The 22290-nt window shown below is 38.7% G+C and overlaps 1 protein-coding gene across 1 annotated transcript in view; it reads right to left on the bottom strand.

Moving 5' to 3' along the window:
- The window catches only part of ELP2 (elongator acetyltransferase complex subunit 2), a 61743-nt gene that overhangs the window by 5692 nt on the left and 33761 nt on the right, over positions 1-22290 (bottom strand). The window contains exons 17-21 of the mRNA XM_015820077.1: positions 17863-17935; positions 14060-14252; positions 4466-4587; positions 3039-3178; positions 995-1108 (exon numbers count right to left, since the gene is read on the bottom strand). Coding sequence (XP_015675563.1) covers positions 995-1108; positions 3039-3178; positions 4466-4587; positions 14060-14252; positions 17863-17935 — 642 coding nt within the window. The remainder of the gene's footprint in view (positions 1-994; positions 1109-3038; positions 3179-4465; positions 4588-14059; positions 14253-17862; positions 17936-22290) is intronic.

The following is a 22290-nucleotide window of genomic DNA, read 5'->3' as shown; positions in this document are numbered from 1 at the left end:
AAAAAATGTTAAGGAGAATACAAATGGGGAAAAAAGACCACAGACAAAGACAAAGGATTCTAGGTGAGCTTGATATGCCATTCAAGGAAATGGTACTTAAAATATGAGTGGGAAAGGGCCAAGAGCAGCCATACAGAGACCCAGACATGAACACATTCAGTCTGTTGTGTGGAATCACATCCCTACATATTCTGCTACTGGCTCTTTCCTCTTGAAGTCAAAGTGCCCCTGAACGGGGAGGGAAAGCAAGAATGAATAGGACAACCCAGACTTGGAAGAGGAGATAAAGAAGATTATATCCAACACAAGCCACATCAATCCATTATTTGTCCTGATGCCCTTCTCCCACTTCAACTCCTTACCCTTTCCTCAAAGCCTTCTCAGGGACCCCAATCTTTCACAGAGGGTTTGGGAGGGCACAGAAGGGCTGCAGTGGGTGGAGAATTCATCTTATGCAAACACACAATGTTTCAAATCTTTATACAAAATAATTCAGTACATGCTCTGTTTATCAATTGCATAGCACTAAGAACATGGTGAATATTTGTTATATATTTGTCCCAAAGGTGCTTTTTCACGAGGCAACTGGACTTTCCTTTTTCTCTTTGAAGAGCTGAAGAAGCTTCTTGGATGAGATGCGAAATGTCTTCAAAGAGAAAAAAGAAAGTCCAGTTGCCTCGTGAAAAAGCATCTTTGGGACAGCCATGACCTGAACGACTAAGAATCTCCATAGACATTGCTATATATCTGCATTTTTTTTAAACATACATTAACTTTCTCATTGAAAAATAAGTGATCTGATGCCCTTGGAATATTCCAGCCCAAATCCCATCACTGGTAGTCAACACGGACAGAGCCAAGAGATTATGGTAACTGAAATACAAATTTCCAGAAGGTTTCAGGATGCTTCCCTGTTCTAATTTAATCTACATCCTGGAAACCGATAAAGTCTGCTTATACTGCTTACAAACATAAGACAAATGTAGTCGCTCACCTGTAATCTGTCTCAACACACTTGCACCAATCGGAAAATGGGAACTTTTTATTGCCTGGCTTCCATTTGTACAAATGAATCTTCCCACATTCTGTCCCAATGGCAATTATGAAGCTACAGAAAAGAAATAGGTGTGTCAGGTATTAAAGCAAGTATTTTGCTTCTGTCACATATAGTATACTTAAATTTTGAAAGATGTCACACATTTTAATCACCTCTTCTCAAGAAAGCATGCCCAAACTATGAGACATAAGAGAGACTACCAAAGAAACTTCTGCTTCTTTGTATAGTAGGCAACTTTGCTCCATGGGACTATGACAGGTTATCTTGCACATCCACAGACAACTATTATAGTCAGCCAAAGAAGAAGAACGTTGACCAAAGGCAAACTTGTTTTCACCAACATTCATGTCTCCTGAAATGTCCTCTATCACAGAGGTCCCCAACCTTTTGGGCATCAGGGACCAGTTACGTGGGGAGAGGTTTTTCCGCGGACCAGAGGGGGCGTGGTTTTGTGTGCTGACTGCATCCTGCGGATGGGCTTTGCTTCTTTGTGTGGCCCAGTTGCTGGCGTGCCGCGGCCTGGTACTGGTCCATGGACCGGGGGTTGGGGACCCCTGCTCTATCACTTCAAATGATCTTTTATCTTTTTCTGTGCAAGAGGGCAGCTTTTAAGCAAAATTCTGGCTGTAGTCAACCATAATGACTATTCGCTATGAATATCTATGCTGGGGGGGGGAATATTATGTTGGAGCTCTTTGTGTCAGGGACAGTAGGGAACCTGATGGAGATCAAGAAAAGCTTCCAGTGTCACATTAGTATTCACAGGAAGCAGGCTATTTATTCTTGATGAGTTTTCAAATCCTATAGACACTTAAACTGGACTTGTAAGAAAGACAGTATGTTCCACACATATATGCCTTCCTTGCCATACATGGAAGTATGTACATCCTATTGCAAATACCGCAGATATACCTGATTAGATAAACTTTGCTAAGATATCCATTTTTATATGAATATATAATTAGGTAAAGCATCCCTGACTATCTGCAAACTTTAAAAAAAAAACTAGGAGAAAGAGAAAGGGTTAGGAGCAGTACAAGAAGGATGACCACTGTCAATCTGTTTTTCTTTGGCATAGCTTGGACAACAAAATGTGTTACGTGTCAATAAAATGTTCAGTCTTCAGTCATTTTCAGTGTATTACTTGTCAAATATGACATCATCTTTGAGCATGCATTATCTTTAATAAATATTGAGGAAGATGTAGTTTAGCTGCCCCTATGAGCCTCTATCCAAAAGTGGTATTTTGTTAAATCTTAACCCAGATAAATGGCAGAGGATGCAGAAATTATTATATAGTTAATCAAATTATTAATTGGTCACCCTAAGACAGGTGTGGGCAATCTTTTTCTGTCAAAGTCAACATTATCTCAGGGATAAGAAGGGAACAATGGGTGAGGCCACCCATTTTTCAGATGTTTTTCCTTTTTTTCAGTCTCTTTTTGCTACCCTCTATTGTCATTTCTCAGCAGTTAGTTGTCAAGACAGAGACACAGAGCTGTGAGAGGTTTGGATTTATCCCCAAAGGCTTTAACATAAGATCAAAGGCCTCATGAAATTAAATTGAGAAAAACATGACTGTTATCCAGCCTGTTCTAAAGAAAAGTCTGCATCTATTTATGGATTATTTTTAGTGAGAGGGGGAAAATCCTTAAACCCTATAGAGGTATGTACATAAATATTTGTATAAAGTTATAATCATGATGGCCTTGTCCTTATATATGTAGTATTGCATCTAAATGGCATTAAGCTTCCTCCCTCCCAATTTATGTTAGCCACTTCCTCTTCCTATAAGGCTTAAGGTTACAAGAGATTATATGCCATTTAACCATTATGACCTGAAATAGCACAGTAAGCTGAGTAAACTCTAAAGCATACTGCAAATTGGTGAAGGTTTCTTGCTTTATTTTAGGAAGCTGACCAATATGGAATATTCTGACTTAATGTGTAAGGAAATCTCAAGAATACAAAAAATACATACCTCCCATCAGAAGCAAGTGTATGACTAGCACTAATTGCAGTCACTGAATCACCAACATCCAGGACTGGTGAACAAGGCTGGATCAGGCCCAAATCCTTATCTTTATTCTCCTCTGCTAAACATTTACCCCAGATCACGGCCTGATTGAAGTACAAAAATCAGTCACATTGAAAATGGGACGTTACAAAGCACGTGCGTATACACATACACACCTGCATGCACCACCACCACCATCATAAAGCAAATTGAGAAGAATTAACTGTCTTCCTTAAAAGAGAGAGGGGTTTGCATGAGCCCACTCATGGTGAATCCTTGAAGTACATGCTCAGTGCTGTTACTCAACCAGGTCTTTAAATTAAATAGGTTGATTCTATGTAAACAGCAACAGTGATTGCAGTTAAAATAAACTAATAATTCGCATACAGTACATCAACAGGTTATACAAAAACATCATACATGAGTCATTGGTATAATTCAATATTGAAAGCAAATGTTGAACAAACGTCTTTTTATTTATCTATATAATGCCGAGTTTCATAAATCCACTCGCATACTTCAAGCATAACCCCTCTTCATCCACTTACACAAACTTTTCACCACCTTTGTGCTAAACATCGGACACATTACACTTTTCTCAAAAGACTAGCAGGAAAGCAAATGCTCCACCCTACCTCAATTTTTTTTGCAGAGGAAATGAAGAAAGGGGGATCAATAGTAACTACAATTAACAGCCTTTTAGCACACTAAGTCAGAATTTGCCAATCCTTTGTCAATTGTCCAGTGGTATCAAGAAAGTCAACCAAACATACTAAGGCATAAGTTTTTGTGGGGCCTTTTCTGACTGGGAGCAAATTCAGTGGAGCAATAGCCTGCTGTTTGTCAGCATAAGCCCTAAAATAGGCTTAGCCATTAATTAAAAATCAAAGAAAAGTCAATGACACATAAGAAGAAATCTCAGCCAATCCTAAACCTTAGGTCTTTCTAAAAAAATTGTTGTTACAGCTCAACATGATTACCTGTGGATATTTGTTTAAATAGTTAAAAGGAATGAAAGATAGCCAAAGGACACAGTCACTGAAAGCAAGCAGTGTCTGACTATAGATACTTCATTTACAATTTATTTAAAATTGGGGTGGCTTCTTCAAAACCAAATGTTGCTATAATTTCAAACATGTTCAAAAATAAAAGCTGTATCTATAAAGTTTTAAACCATTTATAGCCCGAGCACTGACTTACATATTATCCATTTTGCCTTGTAAAAAATGATTTTGAGGATTTCCTGGGGCAATTAGGTTAGGAGAAAATAAAATGCATTCCAGGTTGTTCACTCTCAGCCATTCTTACATGTTTACGTGAAGAACATGACCAGAATTTTAAAATAAAACCAGAGGAAAAACAACCAAAAGGCAGCCTTTGAAATGCATTACCTTTTTGTCTCTGCTTCCAGTAATAAAATAATTGCTATCCGGAGTCCAATCACAGGTCCAAATGATACGACTATGCACAGCAATGTTCTTTTCTGTGGCTGCAAAGAGGCTGAAAGCTGGTTCTGTAATGACAGATCAACAGAGAATACACTTTCTTGTTGCAGCAAACAGACAACTTTCCCAAAAAAATCACATCGCCTCAAAAATAACGAGAGGTTATCAGATATCTAAAGTTGGGGTGCCCTCCCATCTTCTCCTGTGCTTCAGATGGAAGACACCTCCCTTTGCAATGAGGTAGAGGCTTCCAAGTGTTGATGCAGATTATGCGTCCTAGATTATGTACCCTAGGAAAATAAAGCTTGCCAGCAGCTGAAAAATATTTACTGCCATCTGGACCCTGCTGATATATTCAGTTCATATTGTTCTCATATCTCCTCCGAGGAATCCTAGTGAGAATTTAAGGATAAGTTGTGAGACATGCCAGACAAAGCTCAAAAACCAAGGCAAGAAAGTTATGGGCTCAGAGCACCACAAGCTAGATGTTCCTTCTCCTTGGCTAGAAAGAGGTCAAAGTCACTTCAAGCTTAAAGAAAGGACTGTTGCAATCTTAATCTCAATCTCTCTCCTTTTCTTAAGTGAGGACTCCCCCCCTTATTTCCACATGTTCTTGAATAAGGGTTAGATTGAACCTGTGATATCTAAAGATGAAGTAGGTATGTAAGGAAGATGGACAAAAGCCAGAAATCTTGCCTAAAAGATCCCTTAGGGCAGGCATATCAAACTGCCGGTCCACAGGCCAGATGCGTCACGCCAAAACCGTGCCCAACCCATTGCCGGCAATGGGGGGAAAAGTCGCGATATGTCGCGTGACGTCATATGACATCACGAGATTGACATGCCTGTCTTAGGGGAATTAGTTAAGAAGGAGCCAAGTTGTTAAAGAAACAAAGGAAAAAATGTCACCTGAACCAGACAAAAATAGTTGGGCCTGAGCACATGTAAACCCTCTCCTTCCCAAAATCCCATCAATAGCTACCAAACTTGTAATTCAGGAAGGCAAGAGTAGCTGACAAAGCAAGCAAGGACTTTGGGAGATAAAGAGGGTCCTGAGGACCCCCTCCCCTGTATGAGTCATCCTTGGATCCAGACTGACAGCTTCCATCCCTCTGAGTAGTGCCTGTCAGCCTAGTTGAGAAGGACATTGGTAAGTGTAGATCAGGGGTAGGCAACCTTGGCTCTTTTATGATTCGTGGACTTCAACTCCCAGAATTCCTGAGCCAGCATGCCTCAGCATGGGAACCTCTCTTTCCCCTCAGAGTGGCTGGCTCAGGAATTCTGGGAGTTGAAGTCCACGAGTCATAAAAGAGCCAAGGTTGCCTACCCCTGGTGTAGATGAATAGGTGTGTGCACGTGTGAGAAAGACATGTGAGAAAGATGTACATTGTAAACAGTAAAGTTTTGCTATTACTTTAAATTCACTGGGTCTCTATGTATTCCAAAGAACTCAGTGTTTGGTTGAAAGTGATTTTGATTGTGGTTGTTGATCAAAGCTGTGAGTGACCATAAGCCAAACCTGGGAGCACATGTAACAGAACTTTATTCCATATTTTAGGGGAGGGCCACCTGTTTGGGAGCCTATTGAGTGCATTGGTGTGGTTCTAGAAAATTTATGAACTCACAACTCAGAACAACTAATGTTCTTCTATCCATCTCTAATACAGCCATACTCTCACACTCAGCCTCTGGCTTTTGACCCTCATACCAACTCTGCCCCTGCTTTCAGACTGGAGATGCTACGTTATGCCTCACTGTTCCTTTGAGCTTGGTGGATAGCCTTAGCCAGGTTTTGTACTCTGCTTTTATTGCCAGTGTGTTCTTTTGCTTTGTACTCTTGCTCTGCCTGTCCTCATCTCCACTAGTCTCCAAACAAGACAGTCGTCTTTAGGAGTGCCATTGTTCTTGAAGGCACTCTACAGATCAATGAAAGAATCATTAAATTCTGCCAAACAGCACTCAATATATTCAGTTCTTTCAGCACATTTATCTACAATTTCTGTCTTCCCTTTAAAGCAGTTAAAATTTCAGAGTTATACTGCTGGAACCCAACTCTTTTATAGACATTCTACTCAGAAATCAAGTAATTCATTATATATGTTCATTAGCAAGTATCAGACACCATCTGAATGAAGCGGCAGCTGTGTCACTAATTGGGTCAATAAAGTTGTCATTATGTTTAGCAATCGCTCATCATCATAATGATATCATTAACGTAAAAATATTCTAGGTTTCCAGTGGTGTCATTTAATAGTCAAACTATTGCCAGAACTGATTCCACCAGGTAATGCAAAATGCAACATTTTAAAGCAGAAATTCTCAAATCTGGTGACACTAATACTCTCTAAAATGGCCCAGGAGTGAAGAAACAGGGAGACTCATCATCATAGAAGTTCACTGGGCAACTTTGAGCTACTCACTCTCTCAACCCAATCTCTTTCACAGAGTGGTTGCTTTGAGAAAAAATAGGAGAGGGAGAACTTTATAACGTGCAGCAACAGAGAAGGCAAAATTCAAGGGTCTAACAAGGTGGCACTACAATACTGTATTAGATGGAAGGTATTCAGAGCATACACTCCCTGCTAGAATTGGTGGGATGGGCAAAAGGAATGAGGGACAGGCAAACAGCCTGATCCTATGCCTGTAAGGTAGTATACTGTAAGTAGTAACCAATATTCTTGATTGGGCGTAGAAGCCTAGTGAGATCTAGTGCAGCTTGAGGAACCATGATGCTATAGAAGCATATCAAAAGAAACAAAAACTGCCCATTCTGGACTAGCTGCAGCTTCCAAATGCTCTTTAGAAGCAGCCATGCAGAGCGCATAACAGTCATTGAAATAAGAGGTCACTAAAGCAGGTCACCATGAGCAAACTGTCCTGGTCCAAGAATGGGTGCACAAAACAAAACTGCACGAATCACCCACCTGCTACAGCTGCCACCTGCTCTTCAAACAGGCACCGTAAGTCCAGGAGAAATCCCAAATTACACACCAACTCTGATTAGGGAAGTGCATCCCCAGGCAGAGAGGGAGAGGGAGCGTAAAACCCACAGTCACTGTGTCTTGTTAAGCTGAAGCCTATTCTCCCCTAGTCAGACTCCCATAGTCTCCAAGCACTATGGGAAATAAAATCACTCACTCATTTCAAGTAATGAGTAAGGTCTGTACCAGAGCTCCAGGAACAACCCCTAGCTCCTTTTGGAACTCAACAGAATCCATCAGGTGCCTGGAGTGGACTGTTCAAATGAGACAGCCACTCTCGTTCATCAACTTCAAGAAAAAAAATTGTCTTGCTTTAACTCGGCTTCTTTTAAACTACTTGCCAAACGCTAGCAAGAAAGATGCTTCAGGCACTCTTTTTCCCAATGCAACTAAACTGAGATAACAATAGCAGCCCCTATCTCCCCCCTCCCCACTTTCAGCTGGATGCTCAGTGCTGGTAAATCTTTCTTCCACTCTTGCAATTTCTTCCTTGTTGCAAGCCGCTGCCGTTCCTCCAGTTAATTCCCTCTGCAGAGTGGATGTCAGTTGATATGGTCAGAGATTTTCACAAAAAAACTTACTCACCCCCACGATTGCACTTTTTTTTGACGGACGCAAATGTGACGTGTTAAACGAAACTCTCAACCGTCACTGGATCCAACATACTTTTGCATGAAACCTAATTTCTGATGCTGATTCCAACATATTAAGGAAGGCTTTGGATTTGCAGAATTTGAATTAATATTTCTGCCTATTTATTTTCCCATGCATTAATATCAGTGAGAGCAAACACTACAAACCACCCACCACCACCCAGATATGGGGATGTATTATCACAGCTACTACATTACACAGAAAGTTTTTCCAGATACTGGAACTGCTGGATGAATTCTCAAAGCAAAGCAAAGCAATTGTTTCACTTTTAGAAATGGAAGAACAGAACTACTTCAAAGCTTTGAAGCCAAATTAAAACAACCCTTCAACATTTTATATATCTTGGTCCTCAATTTTTTAGGAATACCATTCACAGAAAAATCTTAGAAAGGAACTAAAATGCATTATTTAAAAAAAAGTTTAGACCCCTACTCTTTAAACAGTTTAAAAAGCTGCATCAATTTTCAACTGGACAGCAATCTTACCTGACTCTGTTGGATTGATATGATTAGATTTCCAAAGTGACCAATTCCTATCTCTTGAAACCGCTAGCAAGAATTTATCATTTGGGGAAAAAGACATCTGTGTCACTGTCAGATTGTGGAAAGCTAAGCTCTGCAATTGTTTCCAAGTTGTGGTGCTCCACAAAATAATGGCTGCATATTCTTTTTTAGAAGCCTGTAAAACCAAAAAAGGCAGTACTGAAAACAAGCAGACACAATCTTGAAAAAGGACCTGAGGCCACACCAGAACTAGAACTCTCCAAGTGTACTTAACCGTAACTCCCATCAAGAAGGAGCCTAAACTGGAAAAACTTCCGGTTTGCCGATGCGGCCACTGCAGACGCTTGGAAGGCAACTCTGTCTTCCATGTCCGATTTTCCTTCGCTGGGGGCCCCTGGAAAGGGTCGAAAGTCACCCTGTAGGGGCGACGAGCAAAGAGGGGACCCCCGCTTGATCACGGGAGGGTGGCAGCCTTTCCGCTCGATCCGGGGCAGCCCTCCAAACTGGCGGAGAAAAGACCGGCCATAGCAATATGGCTCGTCATTAGGCTGCAAACAGCCGAAGTCAAATTACTATCAAGCACTTTGAAAGCAACGCGGATGAAACTGGGTGAGATCTGATCTTCTCTTTACCCTAAGTACCTTCTTTTCCTGTAAAGAGGGAAGGGAATTTCTATCCCACCCTCTAAGAATAGCGGCATCTGACTACCCAGGGGAATCAAAGCATTAAAAAGAACAACTTTAATCTAATTGGATTTATATGTTCCTGAAACTTGGGGACCAAAATTTTTCCTATTTCTATTGGAGACTTTTTTTTTAATCTACAAAAAAGAAATAAAATTGGAAAAAGAATTAGACAAATTCGGGACTTAAAAAACTCTAAATGGTATCGGTTAAAAATAAAATCAAAGTATTGTGTGTCATCAAACAGCAGAAATTCATCGCATTCTCAAGTATTTCTACCCACTCTCATCCCTATCCTCAAAAACGTATTGAAAAGGCCATGCTTTAAAAAGCTTCCTGAATATTAAAAAAAAAATAGTGTAGGATTTTTACATCTACAGGAGTTCCTACAAAGAATGTCCACTTTCCAATCCTCTCATATTGCAGCTCATGAGGAAGCATCCTCCATAAACACATTACAGTATCCACCTGTGAGATGACAAGGGCATAACTAGCACCTTCTACTCTTGAAATGGTAGTGCTGGTACACAGCTAAAACTTCATGAAAAACTGCTAATTACAGCTTCTATGAAGAGTCATGATGGCACAGTGGTTAGAATGCAGTACTGCAGGCTACTTCTGCTGACTCCCAGCTGCCAGCAGTTCGGCAGTTCGAATCTCACCGGCTCAAGGTTGAGTCGGTCTTCCATCCTTCCGAGGACGGTAAATTGAGGACTCAGATTGTTGGGGGCAATATGCTGACTCTGCAAATTGCTCAGATAGGGCTGTAAAGCACTATGAAGCGGTATGTAAGTCTAAGTGATATTGCTATTCTAGCACTTGTTCTCACAGGTGATCAGAGTCTAGAACTATCCTCAAACTGTGTGTTCTTTTCAAGGGAGCACAATCCCATTCAGAACTAAAGCTGACATTGTTATATAGAGTCAGTTTTGGAATCCATAGCTAGTCCATTGAGGGGTTGAAACTTAACCTTTTCCCCATCCCGACATAAGCAAGATCTGAGAAACACTTTTACCACATAGCATCTGGGTTAGAGATGCATAATGATACTGACATCAAACATCTAAATGATTTCATGTAGATGTTAAATAAGGTGAGAGGGTCAAGTCGTGACATTTTCCATCTTGGAATGCCAAAAGGTTCCATTTTTTTTCTGTCATGGACACAGATAGGAAAAACCCATTGGAAAGATGAATAAAGAAAGAATAGTGTTCCTACTCTGTAAATCTCATAGAGATCCAGAACGATACTGTAGTTACTAGCATCAACAATTGCTGAAAAATTTAGTAGGATTAGTAGAGGCGCATTCCCTCTCTCTAAGCCTCATCACAGATAATCCATGACAGCAACAATGCAATTTCCTTTCCATGCCCATGCCTGAAAACTAAATTAAAAGGGTCCAGATAATACTTTCATTCCAGAGCCCTTTGGAGATGGCCACCTCCTTCCCAATAACCTTTGCTGATAAGTGGAATTATGAAACTGGGTAATAGTTTTCCAATATAATTAGGATTAGGCAATAATAAGGCACATCCCCCTCTCATGATGAGGAATTACAGTAGAATCACGCTTGTATGGGAATCCATACAAACCCAGGTGGGAATTGAAACTCATAGTGTTAGCCTCACCAAGTAGATCAAGCTAGGAAATCAAGTCCACAGGGAGGCTAAAATTACTTTTACTGAGTGTCTATAACAGGGGTGTCAAACTGCTGGCCCGCGGGCCGGGTGTGTCATGCCGAAACTGTGCCCACCCCAGCTCTGGCAATAGGGAAAAAGCCGCGATACGTCGCGACACATCACATGACGTTGCAAGTTTGACACCCTTGGTCTATAACAACAGAAACTTGCAACTCTGATTATGCTGTACGTCCGTCTCCTTTCTTATACTACAGGGAATTATGGAATTGTCTCCCTGAATTACTTCCAAATATTATCTCATTGTTTGCAGCTTAAAAATCTCTCACTCCCTTTTACTTAGGCAATGGTTTGTGTATCTCTCTGTCAAGATCATTTTCTTATTCTCTCTATATAATGGCACTTCTCGTCTCCCAAAAGATCTCCATTTTTTTCAGGATCAACAGGTTCAAATTCTTCCCAGATAACACAATTAGAAATGACCTCTGGCACTTCTTATTTCAAGATGGCTTTTCACTCTGAGTCGATGCAAATGTTTTTTGGTCTGTGAAGTACTCTGCTATTTAATGTGTCATCTGGCCCATTGTTCCTTAGATGTGTCCAGACACATTTCTTTGTTTGCTTGTTCATTACATTTGTACTCTGTTGCAAACAAAAATACTTCCGGCATATCATTTGCTTTTCCATCCCAACAGTCTGATTAACCATTTTTCTCCCCTGTATCCTTGTAACCAGCTGATTAATTTATAAGGTACATTTTGAAGCAGAAGTACTAAGACTGGAATAATACACATTTTAAGGGCACAAACTTTCCTAATTAAGAACTAATTGTAATACTATGAGCAAACAACAAAACCCTACAAGTGATTTATGCTCTTTCTATCCTGGGACAGAATACCATTTGCATCAAAGTTGTCAGGTCTGCCTTGGATTTTGAAAATCTTTTCATTTTGCCATGTGCACTCTATACAACTGATATAATTGAAATCCTCTGTGAAATATTTTTATTTAGCATTTATATCACATGATTTTTTTAAAAAAATGTATCACAGCTGTGGCTTCTTATTTTCACTATTTTCTGAAAAAGTGAATAATGTCTCAACATGAAATCAATTATCCAGGGCTGCTCGTTCTTAACTGCTGAGAGCATTAACATCCAGGGGCTACTGCTTTTAGGCTTGAGGAATTCTTAATATTGAATATATTACATATATATTATATTGTGTGTGCATATGTTATATAAATATATCATTATGTATACATGTGTGTGCATGTGGTTGTATACATTATATGCATTATATAACATGTGGGTCACAGAATTAGACCACTAGAACATAATAGGATTCTTCTGTTATTCCTAAAACCATCCAACACAGTGAACAATGAGATATTTATCACTTTGGATGTGAATTTCAAAGCGATTGTTTAAAAGTATTTCCTTACCTTACACGCAGAGGCTATCACAGTGCTTGCACTATTGCAGGCAACACAAAAAATTTCATAACTATGTCCATATCTAAAATAATAAAGAAAATGAGGTTGTAAAAGGAGAAGTAATCTCAAGTGCAAGATTCATACATTATTAATCAATTCAAATGTTTTGAAACTTGTTAATATTCTGTGAAACAATTTACCAGTCCACACGCGCTGCATATTCCAGAAGAAGCCTAGACATAACTTAGGAACTTAGGGGATTGTCAGCCCCACAAAGTAGACTTGACCAAGAATTAACTCCACAGGAAGGCTAAGACTACTATTATTGAGATTATCTATAATAATAGAAACTGTGCTGTGTCTCCTCCCCTTTTTATATCCGTATGAACAAGGGAGGTGTCTGAGCCACTTAACCTATACTTTGTAATTATCCCAGACTCCCAAAAGATTCTTATATCAAAAATTACAAAACAGCTATTTGATTCAAAACCTTGCCTTCCTGATAGATTCTGTCTCATGCTGTAAAGCCTGTATCCTGCCTCCCCCCCAGATGCAAAGTTCACAGCCTGTTGTTATCCTGGCTTTAGTGATAACATTTCTCAGCCTGCTAGCATCCTGCANCCCTAGTCAGACTCCCATAGTCTCCAAGCACTATGGGAAATAAAATCACTCACTCATTTCAAGTAATGAGTAAGGTCTGTACCAGAGCTCCAGGAACAACCCCTAGCTCCTTTTGGAACTCAACAGAATCCATCAGGTGCCTGGAGTGGACTGTTCAAATGAGACAGCCACTCTCGTTCATCAACTTCAAGAAAAAAAAAATGTCTTGCTTTAACTCGGCTTCTTTTAAACTACTTGCTAAACGCTAGCAAGAAAGATGCTTCAGGCACTCTTTTTCCCAATGCAACTAAACTGAGATAACAATAGCAGCCCCTATCTCCCCCCTCCCCACTTTCAGCTGGATGCTCAGTGCTGGTAAATCTTTCTTCCACTCTTGCAATTTCTTCCTTGTTGCAAGCCACTGCCGTTCCTCCAGTTAATTCCCTCTGCAGAGTGGATGTCAGTTGATATGGTCAGAGATTTTCACAAAAAAACTTACCCACCCCCACGATTGCACTTTTTGACGGACGCAAATGTGACGTGTTAAACGAAACTCTCAACCGTCACTGGATCCAACATACTTTTGCATGAAACCTAATTTCTGATGCTGATTCCAACATATTAAGGAAGGCTTTGGATTTGCAGAATTTGAATTAATATTTCTGCCTATTTATTTTCCCATGCATTAATATCAGTGAGAGCAAACACTACAAACCACCCACCACCACCCAGATATGGGGATGTATTATCACAGCTACTACATTACACAGAAAGTTTTTCCAGATACTGGAACTGCTGGATGAACTCTCAAAGCAAAGCAAAGCAATTGTTTCACTTTTAGAAATGGAAGAACAGAACTACTTCAAAGCTTTGAAGCCAAATTAAAACAACCCTTCAACATTTTATACATCTTGGTTCTCAATTTTTTAGGAATACCATTCACAGAAAAATCTTAGGAACTAAAATGCATTATTTTTAAAAAAATGTTTAGACCCCTTCTCTTTAAACAGTTTAAAAAGCTGCATCAATTTTCAACCAGCAATCTTACCTGACTCTGTTGGATTGATATGATTAGATTTCCAAAGTGACCAATTCCTATCTCTTGAAACCGCTAGCAAGAATTTATCATTTGGGGAAAAAGACATCTGTGTCACTGTCAGATTGTGGAAAGCTAAGCTCTGCAATTGTTTCCAAGTTGTGGTGCTCCACAAAATAATGGCTGCATATTCTTTTTTAGAAGCCTGTAAAACCAAAAAAGGCAGTACTGAAAACAAGCAGACACAATCTTGAAAAAGGACCTGAGGCCACACCAGAACTAGAACTCTCCAAGTGTACTTAATCGTAACTCCCATCAAGAAGGAGCCTAAACTGGAAAAACTTCCGGTTTGCCGATGCGGCCACTGCGGATGCTTGGAAGGCAACTCCGTCTTCCATGTCCGATTTTCCTTCGCTGGGGGCCCCCGGAAAGGGTCAAAACTCACCCTGTAGGGGCGACGAGCAAAGAGGGGACCCCCGCTTGATCACGGGAGGGTGGCAGCCTTTCCGCTCGATCCGGGGCAGCCCTCCAAACTGGCGGAGAAAAGACCGGCCATAGCAATATGGCTCGTCATTAGGCTGCAAACAGCCGAAGTCAAATTACTATCAAGCACTTTGAAAGCAACGCGGATGAAACTGGGTCAGATCTGATCTTCTCTTTACCCTAAGTACCTTCTTTTCCTGTAAAGGCTTCCCCCTGTGGGGAAAGAGGGAAGGGAATTTCTATCCCACCCTCTAAGAATAGCGGCATCTGACTACCCAGGGGAATCAAAGCATTAAAAAGAACAACTTTAATCTAATTGGATTTATATGTTCCTGAAACTTGGGGACCAAAAATTTTCCTATTTCTATTGGAGACTTTTTTTTTAATCTACAAAAAAGAAATAAACTTGGAAAAAGAATTAGACAAATTCAGGACTTAAAAAACTCTAAATGGTATCGGTTAAAAATAAAATCAAAGTATTGTGTGTCATCAAACAGCAGAAATTCATCGCATTCTCAAGTATTTCTACCCACTCTCATCCCTATCCTCAAAAACGCATTGAAAAGGCCATGCTTTAAAAAGCTTCCTGAATATTAAAAAAAAAAAAATAGTGTAGGATTTTTACATCTACAGGAGTTCCTACAAAGAATGTCCACTTTCCAATCCTCTCATATTGCAGCTCATGAGGAAGCATCCTCCATAAACACATTACAGTATCCACCTGTGAGATGACAAGGGCATAACTAGCACCTTCTACTCTTGAAATGGTAGTGCTGGTACACAGCTAAAACTTCATGAAAAACTGCTAATTACAGCTTCTATGAAGAGTCATGATGGCACAGTGGTTAGAATGCAGTACTGCAGGCTACTTCTGCTGACTCCCAGCTGCCAGCAGTTCGGCAGTTCGAATCTAACCGGCTCAAGGTTGACTCGGTCTTCCATCCTTCCGAGGACGGTAAATTGAGGACTCAGATTGTTGGGGGCAATATGCTGACTCTGCAAATTGCTTAGATAGGGCTGTAAAGCACTATGAAGCGGTATGTAAGTCTAAGTGATATTGCTATTCTAGCACTTGTTCTCACAGGTGATCAGAGTCTAGAACTATCCTCAAACTGTGTGTTCTTTTCAAGGGAGCACAATCCCATTCAGAACTAAAGCTGACATTGTTATATAGAGTCAGTTTTGGAATCCATAGCTAGTCCATGCAGGGGTTGAAACTTAACCTTTTCCCCATCCAGACATAAGCAAGATCTGAGAAACACTTTTACCACATAGCATCTGGGTTAGAGATGCATAATGATACTGACATCAAACCTCTAAATGATTTCATGTAGATGTTAAATAAAGTGAGAGGGTCATGTTATGATGTTTTCCATCTTGGAATGCCAAAAGGTTCCATTTTTCTTCTGTCATGGACACAGATAGGAAAAACCCATTGGAAAGATGAATAATGAAAGAATAGTGTTCCTACTCTGTAAATCTCATAGAGATCCAGAAGAATACTGTAGTTACTAGCATCAACAATTGCTGAAAAATTTAGTAGGATTAGTAGAGGCGCATTCCCTCTCTCTAAGCCTCATCACAGATCATCCATGACAGCAACAATGCAATTTCCTTTCCATGCCCATGCCTGAAAACTAAATTAAAAGGGTCCAGATAATACTTTCATTCCAGAGCCCTTTGGAGATGGCCACCTCCTTCCCAATAACCTTTACTGATAAGTGGAATTATGAAACTGGGTAATAGTTTTCCAATATAATTAGGATTAGGCAATAATAAGGCACATCCCCCTCTCGTGATGAGGAATTACAGTAGAACCACGTTTGTATGGAAATCCATACAAACCCAGGTGGGAATTGAAACCCAAAGTGTTAGCCTCACCAAGTAGATCAAGCCAGGAAATCAAGTCCACAGGGAGGCTAAAATTACTTTTACGGAGTGTCTATAACAGGGGTGTCAAACTGCTGGCCCGCGGGCCGGATGCGTCATGCCAAAACTGCGCCCACCCCAGCTCTGGCAATAGGGAAAAAGCCGCGATACGTCGCGACACGTCACATGACGTTGCAAGTTTGACACCCTTGGCCTATAACAACAGAAACTTGCAACTCTGATTATGCTGTACGTCCATCTCCCTTCTTATACTACAGGGAATTATGGAACTGTCTCCCTGAATTACTTCCAAATATTATCTCATTGTTTGCAGCTTAAAAATCTCTCACTCCCTTTTACTTAGGCAATGGTTTGTGCATCGCTCTGTCAAGATCATTTTCTTATTCTCTCTATATAATGGCACTTCTCGTCTCCCAAAAGATCTCCATTTTTTTCAGGACAAACAGGTTCAAATTCTTCCCAGATAACACAATTAGAAATGACCTCTGGCACTTCTTATTTCAAGATGGCTTTTCACTCTGAGTTGATGCAAATGTTTTTTGGTCTGTGAAGTACTCTGCTATTTAATGTGTCATCTGGCCCATTGTTCCTTAGATGTGTCCAGACACATTTCTTTGTTTGCTTGTTCATTACATTTGTACTCTGTTACAAACAAAAATACTTCCGGCATATCATTTGCTTTTCCATCCCAACAGTCTGATTAACCATTTTTCTCCCATGTATCCTTGTAACCAGCTGATTAATTTATAAGGTACATTTTAAAGCAGAAGTACTAAGACTGGAATAATACACATTTCAAGGGCACAAACTTTCCTAATTAAGAACTAATTGTAATACTATGAGCAAACAAAACCCTACAAGTGATTTATGCTCTTTCTATCCCGAGACAGAATACCATTTGCATCAAAATTGTCAGGTCTGCGTAGGATTTTGAAAATCTTTTCATTTTGCCATGTGCACTCTATACAACTGATATAATTGAAATCCTCTGTGAAATATTTTTATTTAGCATTTTTATCACATGATTTTTTTTAAAAAATGTATCACAGCTGTGGCTTCTTATTTTCACTACTTTCTGAAAAAGTGAATAATGTCTCAACATGAAATCAATTATCCAGGGCTGCTCATTCTTAACTGCTGAGAGCATTAACATCCAGGGGCTACTGCTTTTAGGCTTGAGGAATTCTTAATATTGAATATATTATATATATATATTATATTGTGTATGTATATGTTATATAAATATATCATTATGTATACATGTGTGTGCATGTGGTTGTAAACATTATATGTATTATATAACATGTGGGTCACAGAATTAGACCACTAGAACATAATAGGATTCTTCTGTTATTCCTAAAACCATCCAACACAGTGAACAATGAGATATTTATCACTTTGGATGTGAATTTCAAAGCTATTGTTTAAAAGTATTTCCTTACCTTACACGCAGAGGCTATCACAGTGCTTGCACTATTGCAGGCAACACAAAAAATTTCATAACTATGTCCATATCTAAAATAATAAAGAAAATGAGGTTGTAAAAGGAGAAGTAATCTCAAGTGCAAGATTCATACATTATTAATCAATTCAAATGTTTTGAAACTTGTTAATATTCTGTGAAACAATTTACCAGTCCACAAGCGCTGCATATTCCAGAAGAAGCCTAGACATAACTTAGGAACTTAGGGGATTGTCAGCCCCACAAAGTAGCCCTGACCAAGAAGGCTAAGACTACTATTATTCCACAGGAAGGCTAAGACTACTATTATTGAGATTATCTATAATAATAGAAACTGTGCTGTGTCTCCTCCCCTTTTTATATCCGTATGAACAAGGGAGGTGTCTGAGCCACTTAACCTATACTTTCTAATTGTTTTGAACTTAAGCCATGTTTCTCTCTTCATTGCTTTGGTAACAAATCTAGTCTAGCTCTATTTAGGTCATCTTTATTTTCTACAGCCATCTTCATTTCTTGCATATCTGTTGTTACGTCATTTTGTTAGGTTTGACAATGGCATCACTATCATCATTCTACGTTGCCCTATGGTACAGCATTGTGGAATAATATATTAACCATATTTCAGAAAGATGTATTTGCCTTCTCAGATCATATCTTTGAACAACTGCTAACAATCCTCCAAAGAACTGTAGACTTCTTGATCTACCACTTGAAATAAAAGGCATATAAACATGTACTTCAGCTAATTAATAAGTTCATCTGTCTGATGTCTGAACAGAATAGAACTACTGTTACTTATTCTTTTATTTTGTGCTATCTCTCCTCAAGACTCCTTGGAAATTTTCTACCATAAAGGGAAAAGTTCAATCTTAGGCATCTTTTGTTTTCTAACCATTGTTACCTACTGTCTTTTTTTTTTCTTGAAAGGTAGTTCGGGCAATGCATAAAAAGAAATTAGAAACTAATTATAAAAATAGTCAAGACACCGTAAAAGCCAACAAGAAAAAATAGTTACAAATAGATTCTTGCCTAAAAACTAACCATGGTTATTTTTTTGGAACAAATTATGTGAAGATTCTTTAGTGATGTAGGGAAGGAAACAGAATATTGGGATAAAAGTTTAAAGGTTCTCCTGTCCAGTTGACTACCCAAAGGGGTAGTCCTCACCTCCAATTCTCAGCTGAGGGAGCCTGCATTGTCAGAGAGATGTTTCTGTCATCACGTGGCCAGTGTGAAAATATGGAATGTAGTCACTTTCCTGTCAAAGTGATACCTATTTATCTACTCGCATTTGCATGCTTTCGAACTGCTACGTTGTCAGGATCTGGGTGAATAACGGAGCTCACTGTGTTGCACGGCTCCAGATCTGGAACCCAGGTTGTTGGCTTTCCAACTAGCCCAGAGTCTTAACCATTGAGCTATTATGGGAGACAAGTAGACTTTCAGATTTTCCTAAGTTTTCTGTGTTTCTATACAAAGAGGCTATACTATACTGTCCAAATCTTACCTACAATTATTAGTTCGGCCTGTAAGAGGATAAAAATTTAAACAAATTTATGTTCCTGAGTTTATAAACATGAGGGGGGGGAAAGCTTCATGTTGGCATGAGCCATGGTCAAGTTATATTCTAAAAACAGAATGGTCATAAGACAATGGTAATATTCTCCACGATTATATATATAATCTCTAGAGAAATTCTAATATATGTTCAATATTAGGAGCCTTGTTTTGTAAATGACACGGCATGAAATATTCTCCCCAAACTACTGATTTCACATTTGGGTGAACCAATGATGGGCTGGACTAGGACCAGGAAGAAATAAGTTCAAGCCCTCAAACCAGGGTTTAACTTTAGTCAGTCACTCTGTTTCAGCTCACTTCTGAGAGTTATTGTTCTGAGGGAAAAAATAGAGCAAATTATATTGCATTTAAACTCCTGGGGGAGAAAATTCAAATCTTATGTCAAAATTTCTTATGAATATGTACATGTGTTTATGTATTTTAAATTATGTAATACTTAAGTTTTTGTTTTTTGTGAGGGACCATACATTTCCAAAGTCATGATTTTGTGTATTTCAGATGAAGGACCACATAAATGTACATATATATCATTAGTGTAAGTTTTTAGAGATGTAATACCATTATTATGGACTTTTCACCTTGCATTTTCTTTACTATTCAACTGTAGTGTGACAAGTATACTGACAGAGGTCAGACTTAGGGGTCTGACTGACTTCCAACTACATGACTCTATAGAAATTACCATAAAATAACATTAACTTTGTATCTTGAAATAAAGAACTTTTCATATAAAAGTAATGCAACCTCTTCTAAAAAAAAGCAAAAGAGGAAGAAATAAAACATTCACATTCTTAACCATTGTTGTATACAAAACCAAAAAGTAGAAAAATAATACTTAACATATTGATGATATTCATGAAGAACTCATATCTGCATCACAGAACAATTCAGTAACTAAACTGAAACATCTTAGTAACCAATGATGAAAGCCAGTTTGGCTTTCTGGATTTATGGGATTCAACATCTATTTACAAAGAGCATAAGCTTCCACTCATTTTTTATATTGTAAGTTGGTCATCTATGATTATTTAAGAGTATTTTTCCCTTTTTTCTCTCTTACACAAAATGCAGAAAATTTAGCCAATATATTAACAAGATTTGAAATTTACCAATCTATCAAGTTAAATATTGGTCAACTTGCTTAATATATAAAAGGAGATAATCTTCAGAAGATTTGACCTCTAGAAACTTATGGAAAGAACTTGGATTTGGATCTGCAATCCGAAGCAGATCATAAAGCATCATCAACATCAACATCATCATCATCATCATCATTATCATCATCATCATCATAAAGTTGGAGGGGACCTTGGAGGTCATAGAGTCCAACCCCCTGCTCAGGCAGGAAACCCTACACCATTTCGGACAAATGGCTATCCAGTCTCTTCTTAAAAACTTCCAGTGTTGGAGCATTCACAGCTTCTGGAGGCAGGTTGTTCCATTGGTTAATTGTTCTAACTGTCAGGAAGTTTCTCTTTAGTTCTAGGTTGCTTCTCTCCTTGATTAGTTTCCACCCATTGCTTCTTGTCCTGCCTTTAGGTGCTTTGGAGAATAGCTTGACTCCCTCTTCTTTGTGGCAGCCCCTGAGATATTGGAACACTGCTATCATATCCCCCCTCGTCCTTCTCTTCATTAAACTAGACATACCCAATTCCAGCAACCGTTCCTTATATGTTTTAGCCTCCAGTCCCCTAATTATCTTTGTTGCTCTTCTCTGTACTCTTTCTATAGTCTCAGCATTTTTTTTACATCGTGGTGACCAAAACTGGATGCAGTATTGCAAGTGTGGCCTTACCAAGGCATTGTAAATCATTATAATATGATTACTGACCAGTGAACAATCTCATTGCTGACTTTTTACTCGATGAATTTTTAAAATCATTTTCCAAGTCAATATTAGATACATTAATGATTCAAACAAGTATTTACTAGGACAAAAATAACTGAAGTAAAACTATCTCTGTGCAGGTGTAACTGTGCAGGTGTATACCTTTTTAATCAGAACTGATACAAGATTCTCTACTCATCAGTAAGATTATTTAGGCCTCCAAATGACAATGAATTATTTGTAGGCAGAAAAAATAGATTATTGTGGAACAGTACTTTCATAATCACATGATGTCAAAATAACATCTTTTAATAGCAACCAATTATGCATGCAGCTAGGAGTTGTGACATATTAACCAAGTGATATAAGAAAGTATAGATGTGTGAACTACTCCTTATTCATGCTAAGATAACCAGTGGTAATCAAACATCTGGAAGTATACATGGTGAATATCTGAAACAAAACTCCAAACTTTGTAAAGGGTATCTAATTTTAAGTGTTTAAACAGTACTATATAAGCAATGCAATTGAAATTCTATATAAAAATATGTGATCCATTGTAACTATTTCAAAGTTTGTATTTTTCACAACTTGATCTTCCCAGTCTTTCAGTATATTTTTAATAATGTTATCTATTTAAATATTTATAAAAATTAAAAATTAATTTTAAACTATGATGTTGAAGCTTCAATATTCTCTTACAGACATGCAACTGCTAAATGATCTATTTTTGGACAATTATTCCAAACTTATCTATTTCTCTGCTGCTATGGCAACTTTCAACCTACATTTTACATGACTGCACATAGCTGCTTTCAAGATTCTTTCAAGATACAAATACAATGAGGAACCAAAAATATTTTCCTTTTGCTTGTCAAAATACATGTGCAACTTCAAACATGAACAGTAAAACCTTGAGTTTAAAAAAAAAATCAGTTGGGTTGTTATACTAAGTAGACTAATTAAGGATTATAATTAGACTTCCTCCCTTCAAATGTC

This window comes from Protobothrops mucrosquamatus, unplaced genomic scaffold, assembly GCF_001527695.2.
Source record: "Protobothrops mucrosquamatus isolate PMUCROS unplaced genomic scaffold, P.Mucros_1.0 scaffold1054, whole genome shotgun sequence".
Taxonomy (NCBI): Eukaryota; Metazoa; Chordata; class Lepidosauria; order Squamata; family Viperidae; genus Protobothrops; species Protobothrops mucrosquamatus.
Note: the sequence above shows the minus strand (reverse complement) of the source record. Positions and strands in the feature narration are given on the sequence as shown.